General features: G+C 43.3%; 3 protein-coding genes across 3 annotated transcripts; 1 reads left to right on the top strand and 2 right to left on the bottom strand.

The window, feature by feature from the left end:
• Nucleotides 1-2,120: 2,120 nt before the first annotated feature.
• LOC6524517 (homeobox protein B-H1) lies at nt 2,121-7,881 on the bottom strand. The gene is made up of 3 exons (XM_002100338.4): nt 7,315-7,881; nt 3,235-3,799; nt 2,121-2,676 (listed from the first exon to the last, which is right to left on the bottom strand). The coding sequence occupies exons 1-3, from the start codon at nt 7,385-7,387 to the stop codon at nt 2,424-2,426; spliced, it is 891 nt and encodes a 296-aa protein (XP_002100374.2). The 5' UTR covers nt 7,388-7,881; the 3' UTR covers nt 2,121-2,423.
• A 668-nt stretch (nt 7,882-8,549) lies between these two features.
• LOC6524516 (folylpolyglutamate synthase, mitochondrial) lies at nt 8,550-11,434 on the bottom strand. The gene is made up of 4 exons (XM_002100337.4): nt 11,147-11,434; nt 10,899-11,075; nt 9,250-10,079; nt 8,550-9,179 (listed from the first exon to the last, which is right to left on the bottom strand). The coding sequence occupies exons 1-4, from the start codon at nt 11,432-11,434 to the stop codon at nt 8,759-8,761; spliced, it is 1,716 nt and encodes a 571-aa protein (XP_002100373.1). The 3' UTR covers nt 8,550-8,758.
• A 651-nt stretch (nt 11,435-12,085) lies between these two features.
• On the top strand, nt 12,086-13,566 carry LOC6524515 (box C/D snoRNA protein 1). The gene is made up of 4 exons (XM_002100336.4): nt 12,086-12,226; nt 12,282-12,391; nt 12,454-13,235; nt 13,294-13,566. The coding sequence occupies exons 2-4, from the start codon at nt 12,363-12,365 to the stop codon at nt 13,488-13,490; spliced, it is 1,008 nt and encodes a 335-aa protein (XP_002100372.1). The 5' UTR covers nt 12,086-12,226; nt 12,282-12,362; the 3' UTR covers nt 13,491-13,566.
• The last annotated feature ends 206 nt before the right edge of the window (nt 13,567-13,772 follow it).

The following is a 13,772-nucleotide window of genomic DNA, read 5'->3' as shown; positions in this document are numbered from 1 at the left end:
TTCTGAACGACTTTGTTAAAATAATTTTTGACCAAATTTTCGCATTTTTTGTAAGGGGTAACATCATCAAAATTTGCAAAAAATGTGAAAACAATAGAATTTTTTTTTGAAAATGTGATTTTTTGAAAATGTGTTTTGAAATGCTGTGATGAAAATACTGATATTTATAGTCGCAAAAAACAGAAACACGACATTTTCGGCCAATATTGTATAAAAGTTTAAAGATTTCCATAAAACAGGCACATTACATGAATAATAATCACAAGCAAACGAGCGCTGAAAAGTATGCTACATTTTTGGCACTTGCATTTTCCGCATGTGATATTCGTCTTTCTTCAAAGCTGCAAACTGTGCAAACTCTTTAGTTTCGTAGTTTTCAGCCTGAATGCTAGCAAAAACCGACAAACCTTCCCCCCATCTCTTGGCTTTTTCCTTTTTTTTTTTTTAATTGCAAAGTTCTCAAACGCCGAGAGCTTAATGCAATTAATAACTCATTAAATAAATACAAATCAAATTGGATGATGGCCAGCTCAAAGGAGAAGGGCAGTCGGAGCAGGAGGAGCTGGTGGAGCTGGAGGAGCCTTTGTGCTCAAAGGATGGCTGCGTAAAATGTACCAATTAAAAATGCCATTCAAATCTCAATGGCTGCGCAAATGAACCGCATGAATGTGAGAATTTGCGAAATATAAAAAAAGTGAAAAAGAAACGGCGGTGAAAGAGCCAGAAAATGTGAATCTGAATCATCATCTATCTGTATCTGCAAGTGGCTGCATGATGGGGGTTAGCAGATGCATTTTATTCATTAGATTACATTCACATTTCATAGACGATTTCATGGCAACGTTAACTTGTTTTTTTTTATTCGCTCTCCATTCCCATTTCAGCCATTTTTCCCACATTTTTTTTCCACATTGCCAGCCCCTCTTCTTTGGCTTTTCCGTTTTGTTTCCGGTGGCTCCCTTCAAGTATCTTTTTAATTAGCGTTCTATGCCGCTCTGCACCACTCGAAAACTACTACTCTCCGCCCCTCGTCTGCCCCTATATCATCATGGTATATCCCCGATGGGTTGGATGGTGTGCTAGGGTATGGTGGGGTATGGTAGGGTATATCCATAGTATATCCATCTAGCCCTCTCTCTCGCTCGTTAACTCACTCACCGCAGATTCAATTTGTGGCTAAACATTTCTCCTCCTTTTTGTGTAGCGAGCTAAATGGGCATGAAAATATAACTGTAGCTACAGACGATCCTCTTCGCAAAGAACTAGTTTTTATATATTTAGTTAGTTATATATTATTTTAAGTATTTCATAACATTTACTCTTGTTTTTTATGTTCCTTTTATCGTATTTAATGATCAGTGCTTCATTTTAATGATCTTGTTTGTCGCAATGTCCTTAGATGTTAGTTTCTGTGCAGTTTGTGTGAGGGAATGCTTACTGTATGTGACGTCGTTGCCCGGACGCACTGCTGCCATCTCTCTCTGGCGCACGCCCCCGCTCATGCGCTCTCTGCGCTCCGTTGGCCCGTTATAATTGCGACCAGAGTTGTTGCTTGTTTTCCGGTTGGCTGCTTCATCCTTCCTCTCTCTCTCTCTTTCTCGCTCTCTCGTTCACTTTGTATCGCCCTCTCTCTCTCTCTCTGTCGCACATTGACTTGCAGTTGCATGCGAATAATCTTTAAATGTATGTGTGTATATAGAGTGAGTGTATACGCAGTTAGGTAGACGCGATATCCTGCCTGCTGTGGGTGGGCATATGTCGCAGGTTATTTGCTATATAGCGACAAATTGATATCGTTTTGTGCGATTCGCTCAAGTTGATTTTCAAGCATGACTCGCAGCTTACAGCTCACCGATTTGCCGATTTGCAGATGGGCGAGCGGCATTTAACCCGTACGTTGCATTCGATTCTCTTTGTGAATTACTGAATAGCATTACATATAAATAGGTTTGTAGGGAAATTAACCAACCTGTATTAATCGATTTTGGTGATCGATTGTTATCAATTCTGAATGTTATCGAATGTGTTTGAATCTGTAATTGTATCCATCTTAGCTTCGATGAAGTATTTTATGATACATTTAAAGTAGATCACCTCCCAAGTGAAAACTCGTAAAAACGTGCAGTTTATTGTTTATTCTGGCCAAAAAAAAAAGTCCATAGAGTGCGATGAAAAAAAAGATTGTTTGTTTTATAATACAGTTAATTAATTCGACTATGCTTATGTTTATGATTATATTGTTAAGTACGTATTATATTAATAATATCGGGTGCGCTTGGTAAATATAAGCACATCGCTTGAATTTTATTAATACATCCCGATCGGTTATTGCACAAAAACGGTTTTCTTCATACGCATTATATACACAGGCAGCTGGGGGAATTGGAATTTGAATTGTGGGAGTGTTTGGTTGGGCGTAGCTCCTACATGGGACATCCGTGGACGTAGCCAACGTTGCGGAAAATGGCCGCCGCTGCGGCGGAAGTGAGAAAATTGCACGGATTGCTGGCAGCCGCTGCAGCGGCGGCGGCGGCACTAAACGAACTGCTCAGTCCGCTGGGACAACAGCCCAGTCCGCTAGCACCGCCCCCATCCTGGACCACAAAGTCCTTCTCCATGGTCGCCTGATGACGCAGCTGCTCCAGGCGCAGTTGATTCTGTCGCTTCCACTTGGTTCTGCAATGGTAAAGTCGAATGTCAAATTAAAAGGAAATAATGAATAATAGTAGAATAATAGAATAGTATTTAACTAAAAAATACTAAGTACTAAATAATACTAAATACTTAATACTAAATAATACTAAATAATACTAAATAATACCAAAATATTAGTGCCCTCCTCTGCGCTTCTCAAAAGTCCTACATAAGCAAACCACTTTTTCGATGTTTTTCAAAAAAAAAATACTAAATGTGAGTGAGTGGGGCAGTGATTTTATGTGGCAGCAGAGAATATCAACAATGTGAATTCGACCTACTGGAGGAAGTGCCTGAGCTAGCTATTTTCCAGGAGCTACAACCATCTCTAAGCTCTGACGTGGAAAGAGCTTGAGGAAAGATGTGAGTACCTGGGGGAAAATGGAGAGGGATGCCTAACTTTCTGACTTGGCTGCTTGTTTTTCTTTTTATCATTTTAAAAGGAAAAATTATACATTTATAAAGTTAAATATAGGAAATATAAAAAATTTTAACAACGGCAACTGTACTTTTTAAAATACAATTATGATCAATGCTCACCGGCGATTCTGGTACCAGGTTTTCACCTGCGTCTCGGACAGATTGAGCGTTTCGGCCACATCGCTGCGATCGGCCACGCTCAGGTACTTCTGGCATCGGAACTTCCGCTCCAAGTAGGCGAGCTGGGCGTGCGTGAAGGCGGTACGGCGGCGTCGCGGCTTCCGGCCACTTTTGCTCAGCTGCAGCTTGTGCTCCGCATAGCCGCCACTGGTGCCGCAGCCCGATCCGGGGCCACTGCCACCGCTGCCATCCCGATCCCCGTTGGCACCACTGGCCGCCGCTGCCAGGAGGCCAGCGGCCACGCCCGCCGCCGCTGCAGCGGCACTCAATCCGCTGGCCATTCCACCACCACCACCACCTCCTCCTCCTCCGCCAGCCGATCCTGTGCCGGAGCCGGGACCTCTTGTGGCCGATAGGCAGGACTCCACGCTGGACTCGTCGTGGTGGGTGAATCTGCGGTGATGGTGCGACAGCAGCAGATCCTGCTGGCAGCCCGCAGCTGTCGAGTCCGGCGTAGATCGATCCTCGATGTCTATATCCGAGTCGTCGTTGGAGAGCTCCAGTTCTGCAAATGGAAATGGAAAATTAAAGCGAGTATTAGAATATTGCAATAGAGATTTGTAGTTGCATATGTTCAATTATCCTTCAGATATTGCGCTTTTATTTGAACACAAATTTGGGTGGGCAAAGCTTTTAAACGAGCATATGCTGAAACATAACCAAAGCCGACGATTGACCACGAATCAATCGCATTCAAATGGAGTGTTGAGTGCGCCGAGTGCAGGCCGAAAGTCAAGTGGCATAAAGTGGAAAAAAAGATACTGGCTGTAAGAAACTGTTGCCTGCTTGCAGGCGCAGCGTGGCACTAATGCGTTCAGCCTCTTCGTTTCGCGCGTGCAACCACTTCCGGTCGAGAAGCGACCTGGGAAACTCATTACCACCATCACCTCACCACATCGTATCGCATCCGGCAATAGACAATCGCATTGGATGAAGTGCTATCAAATCGCATGGGAGAATCAAGTGGGCGTTGGTCCATTTTGGATGACAGGGCGGCGAAACGGATGAGTTGCAATTTGCAGCAATCAACGTGTTATTTATATCCGTCGCACACACACACACACAAATAGGACTCGAAACAGGACACGAAAATCGCACACTGCGGGCAGCCTGATTAAATTCACGTGTCGACGAGCTCTCAATTGTTTTTCCTATTGGAATTTACATGGTCTGCTCCACGCTGCACTGAGAGAAATATTCGGTTTGCCTTGTGAAATACCAAAAAATATGTAACATTACTTATTTTATAAACAGTTGTATTTATTGTGAAGTAAAAACGTGAGTTATGAATATTTTTACTGAAATACACGACCAACTTCGGCACATGAATAGAATATTTCAGTTTTTTTTTTTGCCCAGTGGCGTTTACTTTGGCACTCGACTTTTTAGAAGAACATCATTTTCGAATCGCCGCAGGCGCTCACGTGTGTTCGCTCAGCAAGGATTCTTCTATACTTTCCGCCCACTTTTCGAGTGCCAACTGAACGGGCGGAAATTATTTTTATATATTTGTGTATTTTAACCCCAAATGGTTTACGACATCTGATTCCATTTATACGCGAGATTTGCGCAGACAAAACGGAAGGGTAGATGGTGGATATAGTATATGTACATATGTACATACATATGTCTGTGCATATGAGGGGGATATTCAATTATGTGTGGATATCCTGGGGAGCGTCTCGAGTGAGTTCTTTCTTTTTCCTCGAAAAGTCACGTCGTATCAATTTGCGGCACAATTGCCATTTAATAGGCACTTGAACTGTGAGACACACATCTAGAACAGTACGAAGACACCGGCAAAAGTCGTAGAATTGTCGAATTGAGAAAGTGAAGAAAGTGGGTGAAATGTGCTCGCATGTGCCGGCAATTTGGACTTATGTTCACTTGGAAATAACGTATGTGCGTCCTAACAATAGAAATTAGAAATTACTCAAGAAATTTTGAAGTAAGTTCAAGGTAGAAACAAAACGTAGGGCATCACTTGGTGTGAAAGTTTCACTTTCTTCCTCTAACCGACAGCAATTAGCCTCTAAATAGTTGTAATTGTTGAGCTAAACTTTATTTAATGTCATGCCTAATTAGAGGATAACACATGCAGTTGGCACAAGCCGAAAAACAAAGCATAAGTAAGCGGGCACCGCAGGCGGTACACTGCCCAAAAATATAGGCACCCATTCAGAGATGCTTTAACTGTGAATAATTTATTAGTCTATTATTTATTTCTTTTTTTTTAGCATTAATTTTCTATATTTACAGCTGATTTTTGCACACATATTTTTATAATATTTTAATGAACTAATTTTGCACCACTCAAGTTTACGTTTCGAACTTTCTGTGTACTTGTGCGAGGATGCGAAAGCATTTGTCATGACTGCGTTTTCAGACCCACCACGTTATTTTCCCTTTCGGTTTCCGATCCCCTGGCTAAAAACAATTAAAGTGTTCGTACGTGACAAATTGCTCGAGCGCAGGTTACGAATAAAGCAGTGTCAACAGCAACAAAAATAATATTAACTGCCAGCCACACGGGCAGAAAAAAAGTTATTTTAAAAAATATAATATATATAACCATAACTAACAAGTATATTATAATCAAACATTTTTTTTATAAGCTAACAGCTTTATTATCAATTGTAGTATTAAACAAGAGAGAACGCTATAGTCGAGTTCCCCGACTATCTGATACCCGTTACTCAGTTAGTGGAAGGGCGAAGGAGAGTCTTAAACACAGTTTTTCGCGGTTTGTGGGCGTTAGAGTGGGCGTGGCAAAAAGTTTTTTGGCAAATCGATAGAAATTTACAAGACCAATACAAAAATGAAAAAATTTCAAAACATTTTTCAAAAGTGTGGGCGTAGCAGCTTTGGGCGGTTTGTGGGCGTTAGAGTGGGCGTGGCAAAATGTTTTTTGGCAAATCGATAGAAATTTACAAGACCAATATAAAAATGAAAAAATATCAAAACATTTTTCAAAAGTGTGGGCGTGGCAGTTTTGGGCGGTTTGTGGGCGTTAGAGTGGGCGTGGCAACATGAATCGACAAACTTGCGCTGCGTCTATGTCTCTGGAGTCTGTATGCTTAATCTCAACTTTGTAGCTTTTGTAGTTCCTGAGATCACAGCGTTCATACGGACGGACAGACAGACGGACAGACGGACAGACGGACAGACGGACATGGTCATATCGACTCGGCTATTGGTCCTGATCAAGAATATATATACTTTATATGGTCGGAAACCCTTCCTTCTGCCTGTTACATACTTTTCAACGAATCTAGTATACCCTTTTACTCTACGAGTAACGGGTATAAAAAACAAAATTGAGAAGTACAAATATTTTCGTTCAGTGCAAGCAAGCAGTGCACAAACAAATTAATGCCCAAAGCTGTGGTTTTTGTTCTTTCCACTCACCCAGCCATCTAGCTATCTCACTCACTCCCAGCGCCATCTCACTCACACCGCTAAAAGTTTGGCTTTTGCGATAATTGAGCAAAGTGTGAGATTTAAATGCCACGGGCGGGTAAAAAACCAGATGACAGAATTGGGGGCGTTAAAAAGGGGAGTGGTGAGCAAGGCAATTTGTCAGTGGTTTTAACTCCGAAAACTCCCTTTATTTACCCCACAGCCAACAGCAAAACATCAAAGAATGGGTAGATTGGAACAAAGAACAGGCTAATTGGCCACAAAAGACGCTTGTATTTTGTATATTCCACAAAAGGTTAGGTTATGTTTAATTACATGAAATTATGCTATTTACTGTTAGTTTGGAGCTGAACTGAACTGCTTTTCGTTTTAAAAAATATATCTATCATTATAAATGAACTAGATTTTTTAAGACATGATTTTTGTTCGAATTAAATTTAGTTTAGGAAACGAATTACATTCAATAAAAGAATATTTCTGTTTTTTGTTATAGACTTTCTAAAGTTTTATAGATATGACTTTATGATAGGGTAAATTATATAAATTATTAAATGGTACAAAATGTTTGTATTATTTTCGAAAACGATTCCAATAACTCACCCGAATCTGTTTGTCGTCGATTAATCAAATCGCCAAGAAGATCGCGTATTAAAAAGGATTTTGAGCTCTGCATTTTAATGGATCTGCAGTCTCAATGGCAAAAGCGATGCTTAAGTGTGATTTGCTGTTTGTTTTAGGCCAGGTTTTGAGTCAACTGGCACATTTGAAACATTTTGCACTTGAAACCCCGTTTCAACAATAACAAAAAATTGGTTTATTTGTTTTTTTTTAAGTTTTGAATGCTTTAATTTGTTATCCTTTGGCGTTTTGGCCGACGGCAGTGCTGTGCAAATTTGGCGATTATCCTTGGGCCAGGATCTATGTTCTGCGCGTAATCAAATTTTCCAGGACGAAACACGTACACACACACACACACATTCACAGCGACAGACGGACAGAAGGTAACTGTAACTGAACCGCTAAGCGCCAAGTCAAATGAACAACTGAAATGCGAAACGTCGAACGTTTATTAATCCTTTTAGCGAACATCGCCAGGATTCACCCCCTCACACACACACACACACACACAGACGCGCAGACACACGCACACACACAAGCACACAAGTGAATTACGCGGATTTGTTGCTGTAAACGGGACAGTTTAGCGCCCACGTCGACGTCGACGTTTGCAGAGGAAAAATCCGGCAACAACAAAAAAAATATCGCTACGAAAAGGAAACTTTCGCAATGGCCGCTGCCATTTAACCGTTATTTAATCAGCTGCCTTAGCCGCACAGCAGCATCAGCATGCCAGCATGCCGTCCCGCTCGCTCACCCACTTCCGCTGTCCCGTTAGCCATTTTGTTTACCGCTCGCCCGGTGTGTTCGCTGTCTCCCTCTGCGACCAGGGTTGCCGCCACGCCATTGGCTGTCATCCTGGCCACCCCTAAATGCTGCAAGTGACAAAAAGCAACCCTCTGAAGCTCCCGCGTTTCTTTAGCCCAGTCTGATGCCGCCTTTGAAATCTCCGCCAGTCGCGGGAGTTACGAGCTCCAAAACGCACCAAGCTACAAAGCGGTAAAAAAAAAAAAGTTCAAGGTCCAAGGAATCAACGCAACACCGTCGGCGAGTTGGCAACTCTGTTTACAGCGTTTGATGTTATCAAGGATTTGGAATCACTTGAAAGGTGTTGAATATTTAGTGAAACTAGAATACTAGGAAACTAAAAAAAGTATCCACATATAAGAAAGTATTCCGCATACATACATCTGTAATATAACTTAAAATGGGCATGATACATTTCTAAGGCTTTTATTTCTACACAACACTTTAAACATTGGCTTAGACTGACTAAACTACGACTAAATCGATTAGTTTATGCTTTCTGTGATCCATTTTAAAGTCCAACTAAGTGATATGCGATATGCTTTGGACTACGACTAAATCTAATAGCTACTATACAATTGCATTCAGTGATGCACACCGTTTGTGTTACGAATGCGACTTATATCTTAGTTCTAGATGTGGAATCATCGATGAGGTCCAGAGCACTTATGGCCGCTCCCAGCAGGTGAATGGAACCGGTGACCAGGACCTCCAGTTGTGCGTCGCTGTCCGTGGCTGGCGGGAATCTTTGCCAGATGGCGGTAAAGGCGTCGGTCAGCGTATTGAACACCTGACCCACATCCTTTTGCTGCTCCGTTGCGCAGAGGTCACTCCATGCCGTGGCAATGGTTCGCGCCCGCTGCAATTGCATTTCGGGACTAAACCGAACCATCACCTGGCTGGGCGCATTTGGCGTGGAGGTGGCCAAGTTGGGCACAAAGCAGACCATGTCGAAGGCACAGGTGCGGTTGAGGAGCTGCAGCAGTGGCTCGAAACCGGACTCTCCGGTGCGATTGAAGATCAGTATCTTTGGATGGACACTGCAAAAGGGAAAGTCAATTATTTATGAATTCTAGGACCTCCTCCTGCTCCTCCTCCTTCTCCACTCACCTGTCCCGCACGCTCTTGGCAAACCAGTCCGTGCACACTGCCATGCTCTCCAGTGTGTGAGCTCCGTCCAGATGCAGTCGCATGCCGTGCCACTCGATCAGCTGGCACCGACCGGGCCAGTGGGCGCTTATCAGTCCGCCCAGCAGCTGTGGATCCATTCTCACCTCGTTGGGAGTGTGCCGCTGTCTGCCCGACTGCGTCAACCAGTCGCTGGCCAATTGAATGGCCAATGAGCCATTTAGACGAATCAAATGACTGAATGTCTGCCAAATCGGAGCATATGCGTCCGATCGAAAGTAATCCTCGGTGGGTGGAACCTCGTAGAGCGTGGCTGACTGCTCCTGCGTCCGCTGACGAATGACGTCCAGACAAACCGGCTGAGTGACATGCGTGAAGACATGCGATCCGCTCTTGATGATGCCCGCCTTCTGCCAGGCAATCTCCGGCAGTGTGCGTCCCAATAGCTCGGTGTGCTCCAGTCCCAGCGATGTGATGCCCACGGTGCGCACATTTCTCACGATATTCGTGCAATCGTGCTCACCACCGATGCCCACCTCCAGAACGACCACATCCACATTCTCGGCAACGAAAACATGAAAGCCCAGAATGGTCAGGAACTTAAAGTAGGCGGGCATGTCGTGATCGTGCTCCCGCCGATCCCACAGTCGATTGTAGACCTTCCAGAACTGCTCCGTGAACTTATCCTTGGCCAGCAACTGGCCATCGATCCGGATCCGCTCGTTGGTGGACAGAATGTGGGGGGAACTGAAGAAACCCGTGCGGACACCCTGATGGCGAAGCAGAGATTCCGTCAAGGCGCAGGTGGAGCCCTATGTAAGTGAAGTCATGGATCATTAGTATCTATTTACTATTGGGAAACCTATTTATTAAATAATAACCAAAAACAATAGGAACTCAAAAAAAATGCTGAAGAAATTCAGTGTCTCGAGAAACGGCATGTATAGTACTTTTCCTGAATTAAAATATGTATGTTGTTGAACCAAAACCAAAATTTCCATTGAAAAAGTCAAGTGCGAAATTATCAGAATTCTAATCCACTTTAACAATGTTTTTATCTATGTTATTAGGTTAGTTATCTATGGACGTGCCCTATTAACAGTACAAAAAACGTGCAAATAAAAGCAGAGTAGTCAAGGCTCAAATTTTGATAAATTAAATATTAAACAAGCAACAATTAAAGGAATTATAATTTTAAAGCTTACAAATTCAGCAGTATTATGCATGTATATCAAATGTAAGCTCCAATTATATGGTATTTACTAGGTAATTGCCAAAATTCATATACCCGATTGATAGACGCATGAGGGGTATCAAAATACCAAACAAATCCATCAACAAAAATATCAAATTGGAACCTAAACAAATCTTATCAGCCACTGAGCGATTAGCGGCCTCGACAAGAGAGCGGGACTTATCTGATTGGACGAGAGAGAGAGAGAGAGAGAGGGAGAGAGAGAGAGTGAGAGCAAAGCCCAAATTGGTAAGTCTAATTGGAAACCAGCTGATATGGAATAACAACAAGTGGAGCATGAAGATCAAACTTAAAACTAAGCAAATGAATGCAAAGAGAACCAAAATAAAACAGGTTAATGACATTGATATATGTACATATGCTCGTATGTACGCACCTTGCCCTTGGTACCGGCCACATGGATGAAGGACAGACGCTCGACAGTTTCAAGCGGCAGACCACTCCGCTCCAGATATTTAATGGTATCCGCTTTGGTATCCACGCGGGCATTGCTCATGGAATTCCTTATGGCAGCATCGTTCGACTGCAGGGAGTTTAGCTGCTTGATGGCCAACTGAAAGTGGTCGGATAGTCCGTAATAAAATAGTTAATAAACAATTGAACAATTGAATCGGATAAACTTACCTCAAAGGCGTCATTTGTATCCTTGTTATTGTTATCCTTATTGCAATGGTTATTACCCGAACTACGATTTCCATTGAAACTCGGTAGTGGGGCATTAAATACGCGTTCCGCCAGGCTAACACCGGAACCCGATACCGCCAGGTGCTCCATGCGCTTCATGCTCACTGTACTGAGGGTGCTCACCGTACTGTAGGTGCTCACTGTACCGCGGGAGCTCCCTGTACGGGCGACCAGCGATCTGGACTGGCGACTGCGACGGATTAAGTGGCCTAGCAGACGAGCAGCCATATTTATAGAGCCGGAACCCTACACCTCCGACAATCGGCTCTCTCGCCGGTTTCACTCCCAGGTGCTTGAGCGGTGGTATCTATTACCAAAATAAAAAAAAATAAGGAAAGCTGACAAAATAAATAAGACCGATTAAGGCACGGAAATAGCGTTAAAATTGGGGTAGAACATATGGGATAAGCGCGCGTGTGCGTGGCTTGTAAATTTTAGGCTAGCGCAATTGACCGATAAGATTTTTGCATACGCACAGCACAAATAATAACAATAACTGATAAAATCTAGTTATTCGCACGTGTATTTAAATTTTGCGCCAGATGATGGATAACAGGGAGTGGGCTATCGATTGCGATAACTAGATATGTAAGCTCGATAACAAAAACATCGCACACACACACGTGGCCTGACACACATGCAGTGCAAATAAACATTGCGAATTCTGTTTATTGGAATAAACAAATAAAACTTGCTTAGACATTCAGGTGATTTTGCACTCACTCGATTGTGAATCTATTTGATAAACGCACTATTTGCTTTGCAATGAAATCAACGTAACAGCAAAACCACAAAACATGCGAGCACAACAACACAAAATAACATGTGGACAGCTAACAGCTGATGCAGCGCCAAGCATACCAAGCTGACCATTTTCAAGCCGAATCTACATAGCTATTAGCAGAACTTTAGATTTTTGCCGTTTTATCGTGGAATATGATCTATAGATTTGAATACAGTTGAAGTGACAATTTGAATCACTATTATACGACATCTTTGTTAGAAACAATGAACATCTACGTAAGTTATGTTTTTAGCTATTTCATACAGCGACTTTTAGCTTGCTCCTAGCTAGGCATGCAGCAGCTGCTCAGCACTTTCGAATGTAAACAATGCCAACACGCGGGTTCAATTGAAATTGAAATGAATATAGACGATGGCCGATGGAACCAGCACTAAAACCAGGTACTGTTCAATAAACATTGGTATTTGCTGATCTTAATAACCAACGATAATCGACACCACAGCACCATACGCCTGGGAATGTGCGAGGTGTGCGCCGCAAAGGAAGCCCGCTACGCGTGTCCCAAATGCGAGGTGAAAACGTGCAGCCTGCCCTGCGTCCAGATCCACAAGAAGGAGCTCAACTGCGATGGCCAGCGGGATCGCACCAAGTTCGTGCCCCTGAGCGAGATGACACCGCGGGAATTCATGAGTGACTACTGCTTCTTGGAGGAGTGCACACGCTACGCAGAGAATCGGAAAACCGATCCGAGCAAGCGATTTACCCACGACCAAAGGAATCTTCCGGTCACACAGCATCGCATGCGGACGGCGGCCAAGAGGCGCAACATTAACCTGCGCCTGCAGCTGGCAAATTTCAGTCGGCACAAGGAGAACACCACGTATCTTAACTGGAAACTGGGACGATTCTATTGGCGTGTGGAGTGGCTGTTTGCAAACATACCTCACGAGGCAAACCTTGCCCGCAATGTCGCCCGCTTCGTGGACGAGCGATGTGATGAGGAGGTCACGCTGTCCGATCTGGTAGCCAAGTACTTGGATCTGGAGCAGGAGACGGCGCGGGATCAGCGCAAATTGCTGGCAAACCATCAAACTGCCGGCATTGGCCAGCTGAGTTTTTGGCTAAGAGCGGAGGGCGTGCGTCGCAGCTGTACAAGGTGTTATCTCCTGGAGGCGACCAAAACGCTGGGCGAGAATCTAGCCGGCAAAACCATCGTGGAGTTTCCCACCATTTTCGTTACGCACGAACCGAAACCACCTGGTGGATATGAAGCCATCGACAGCAGTAAGTAACCGTGTGTGTGTAAATCGCCAATGTCATAAACTAATTTAAATGCATTAAGGTGAAGAATTCGAGGAAGAGCAGGAGGAGCTGCCCATAACCAAACCAGGACCATCCTCCAAAGCAATTGCGCAGGACTTGGATGATTCACATGATGTGTACCATGATCTGGCTGCCGCCTTCGCCGGTGAAGATGTCAGTGAAACCGAAGACGACGAAGAATTCGAGGCACTCTACAGAGAACGTGTTGAGCTGTAGAAACAAAGAATCACCCGCTAAACACGCTCCATTGTAAATAAGACAATTAGCTATTAAATTTTACATAAGTTCTGTATTTTCTCGTACGCATTTAATTTGATTTTTATTTTAGGCTTATTAAACATTAATAATTCATACCACACTTCGTTTCGATCTAGTTCCGTCATTGTCAACATCATCAAATTACCAATCGATCATTGATCATCATAATATAGGTATATTATAAAGAAGTTGGAAAAATCAAGTTACAGAGCCTTGGGATTAATCGTAATTTGTGTACAC

Source organism: Drosophila yakuba, chromosome X, assembly GCF_016746365.2.
Source record: "Drosophila yakuba strain Tai18E2 chromosome X, Prin_Dyak_Tai18E2_2.1, whole genome shotgun sequence".
NCBI lineage: Eukaryota > Metazoa > Arthropoda > Insecta > Diptera > Drosophilidae > Drosophila > Drosophila yakuba.
This window is presented reverse-complemented; position numbering and strand designations above follow the sequence as displayed.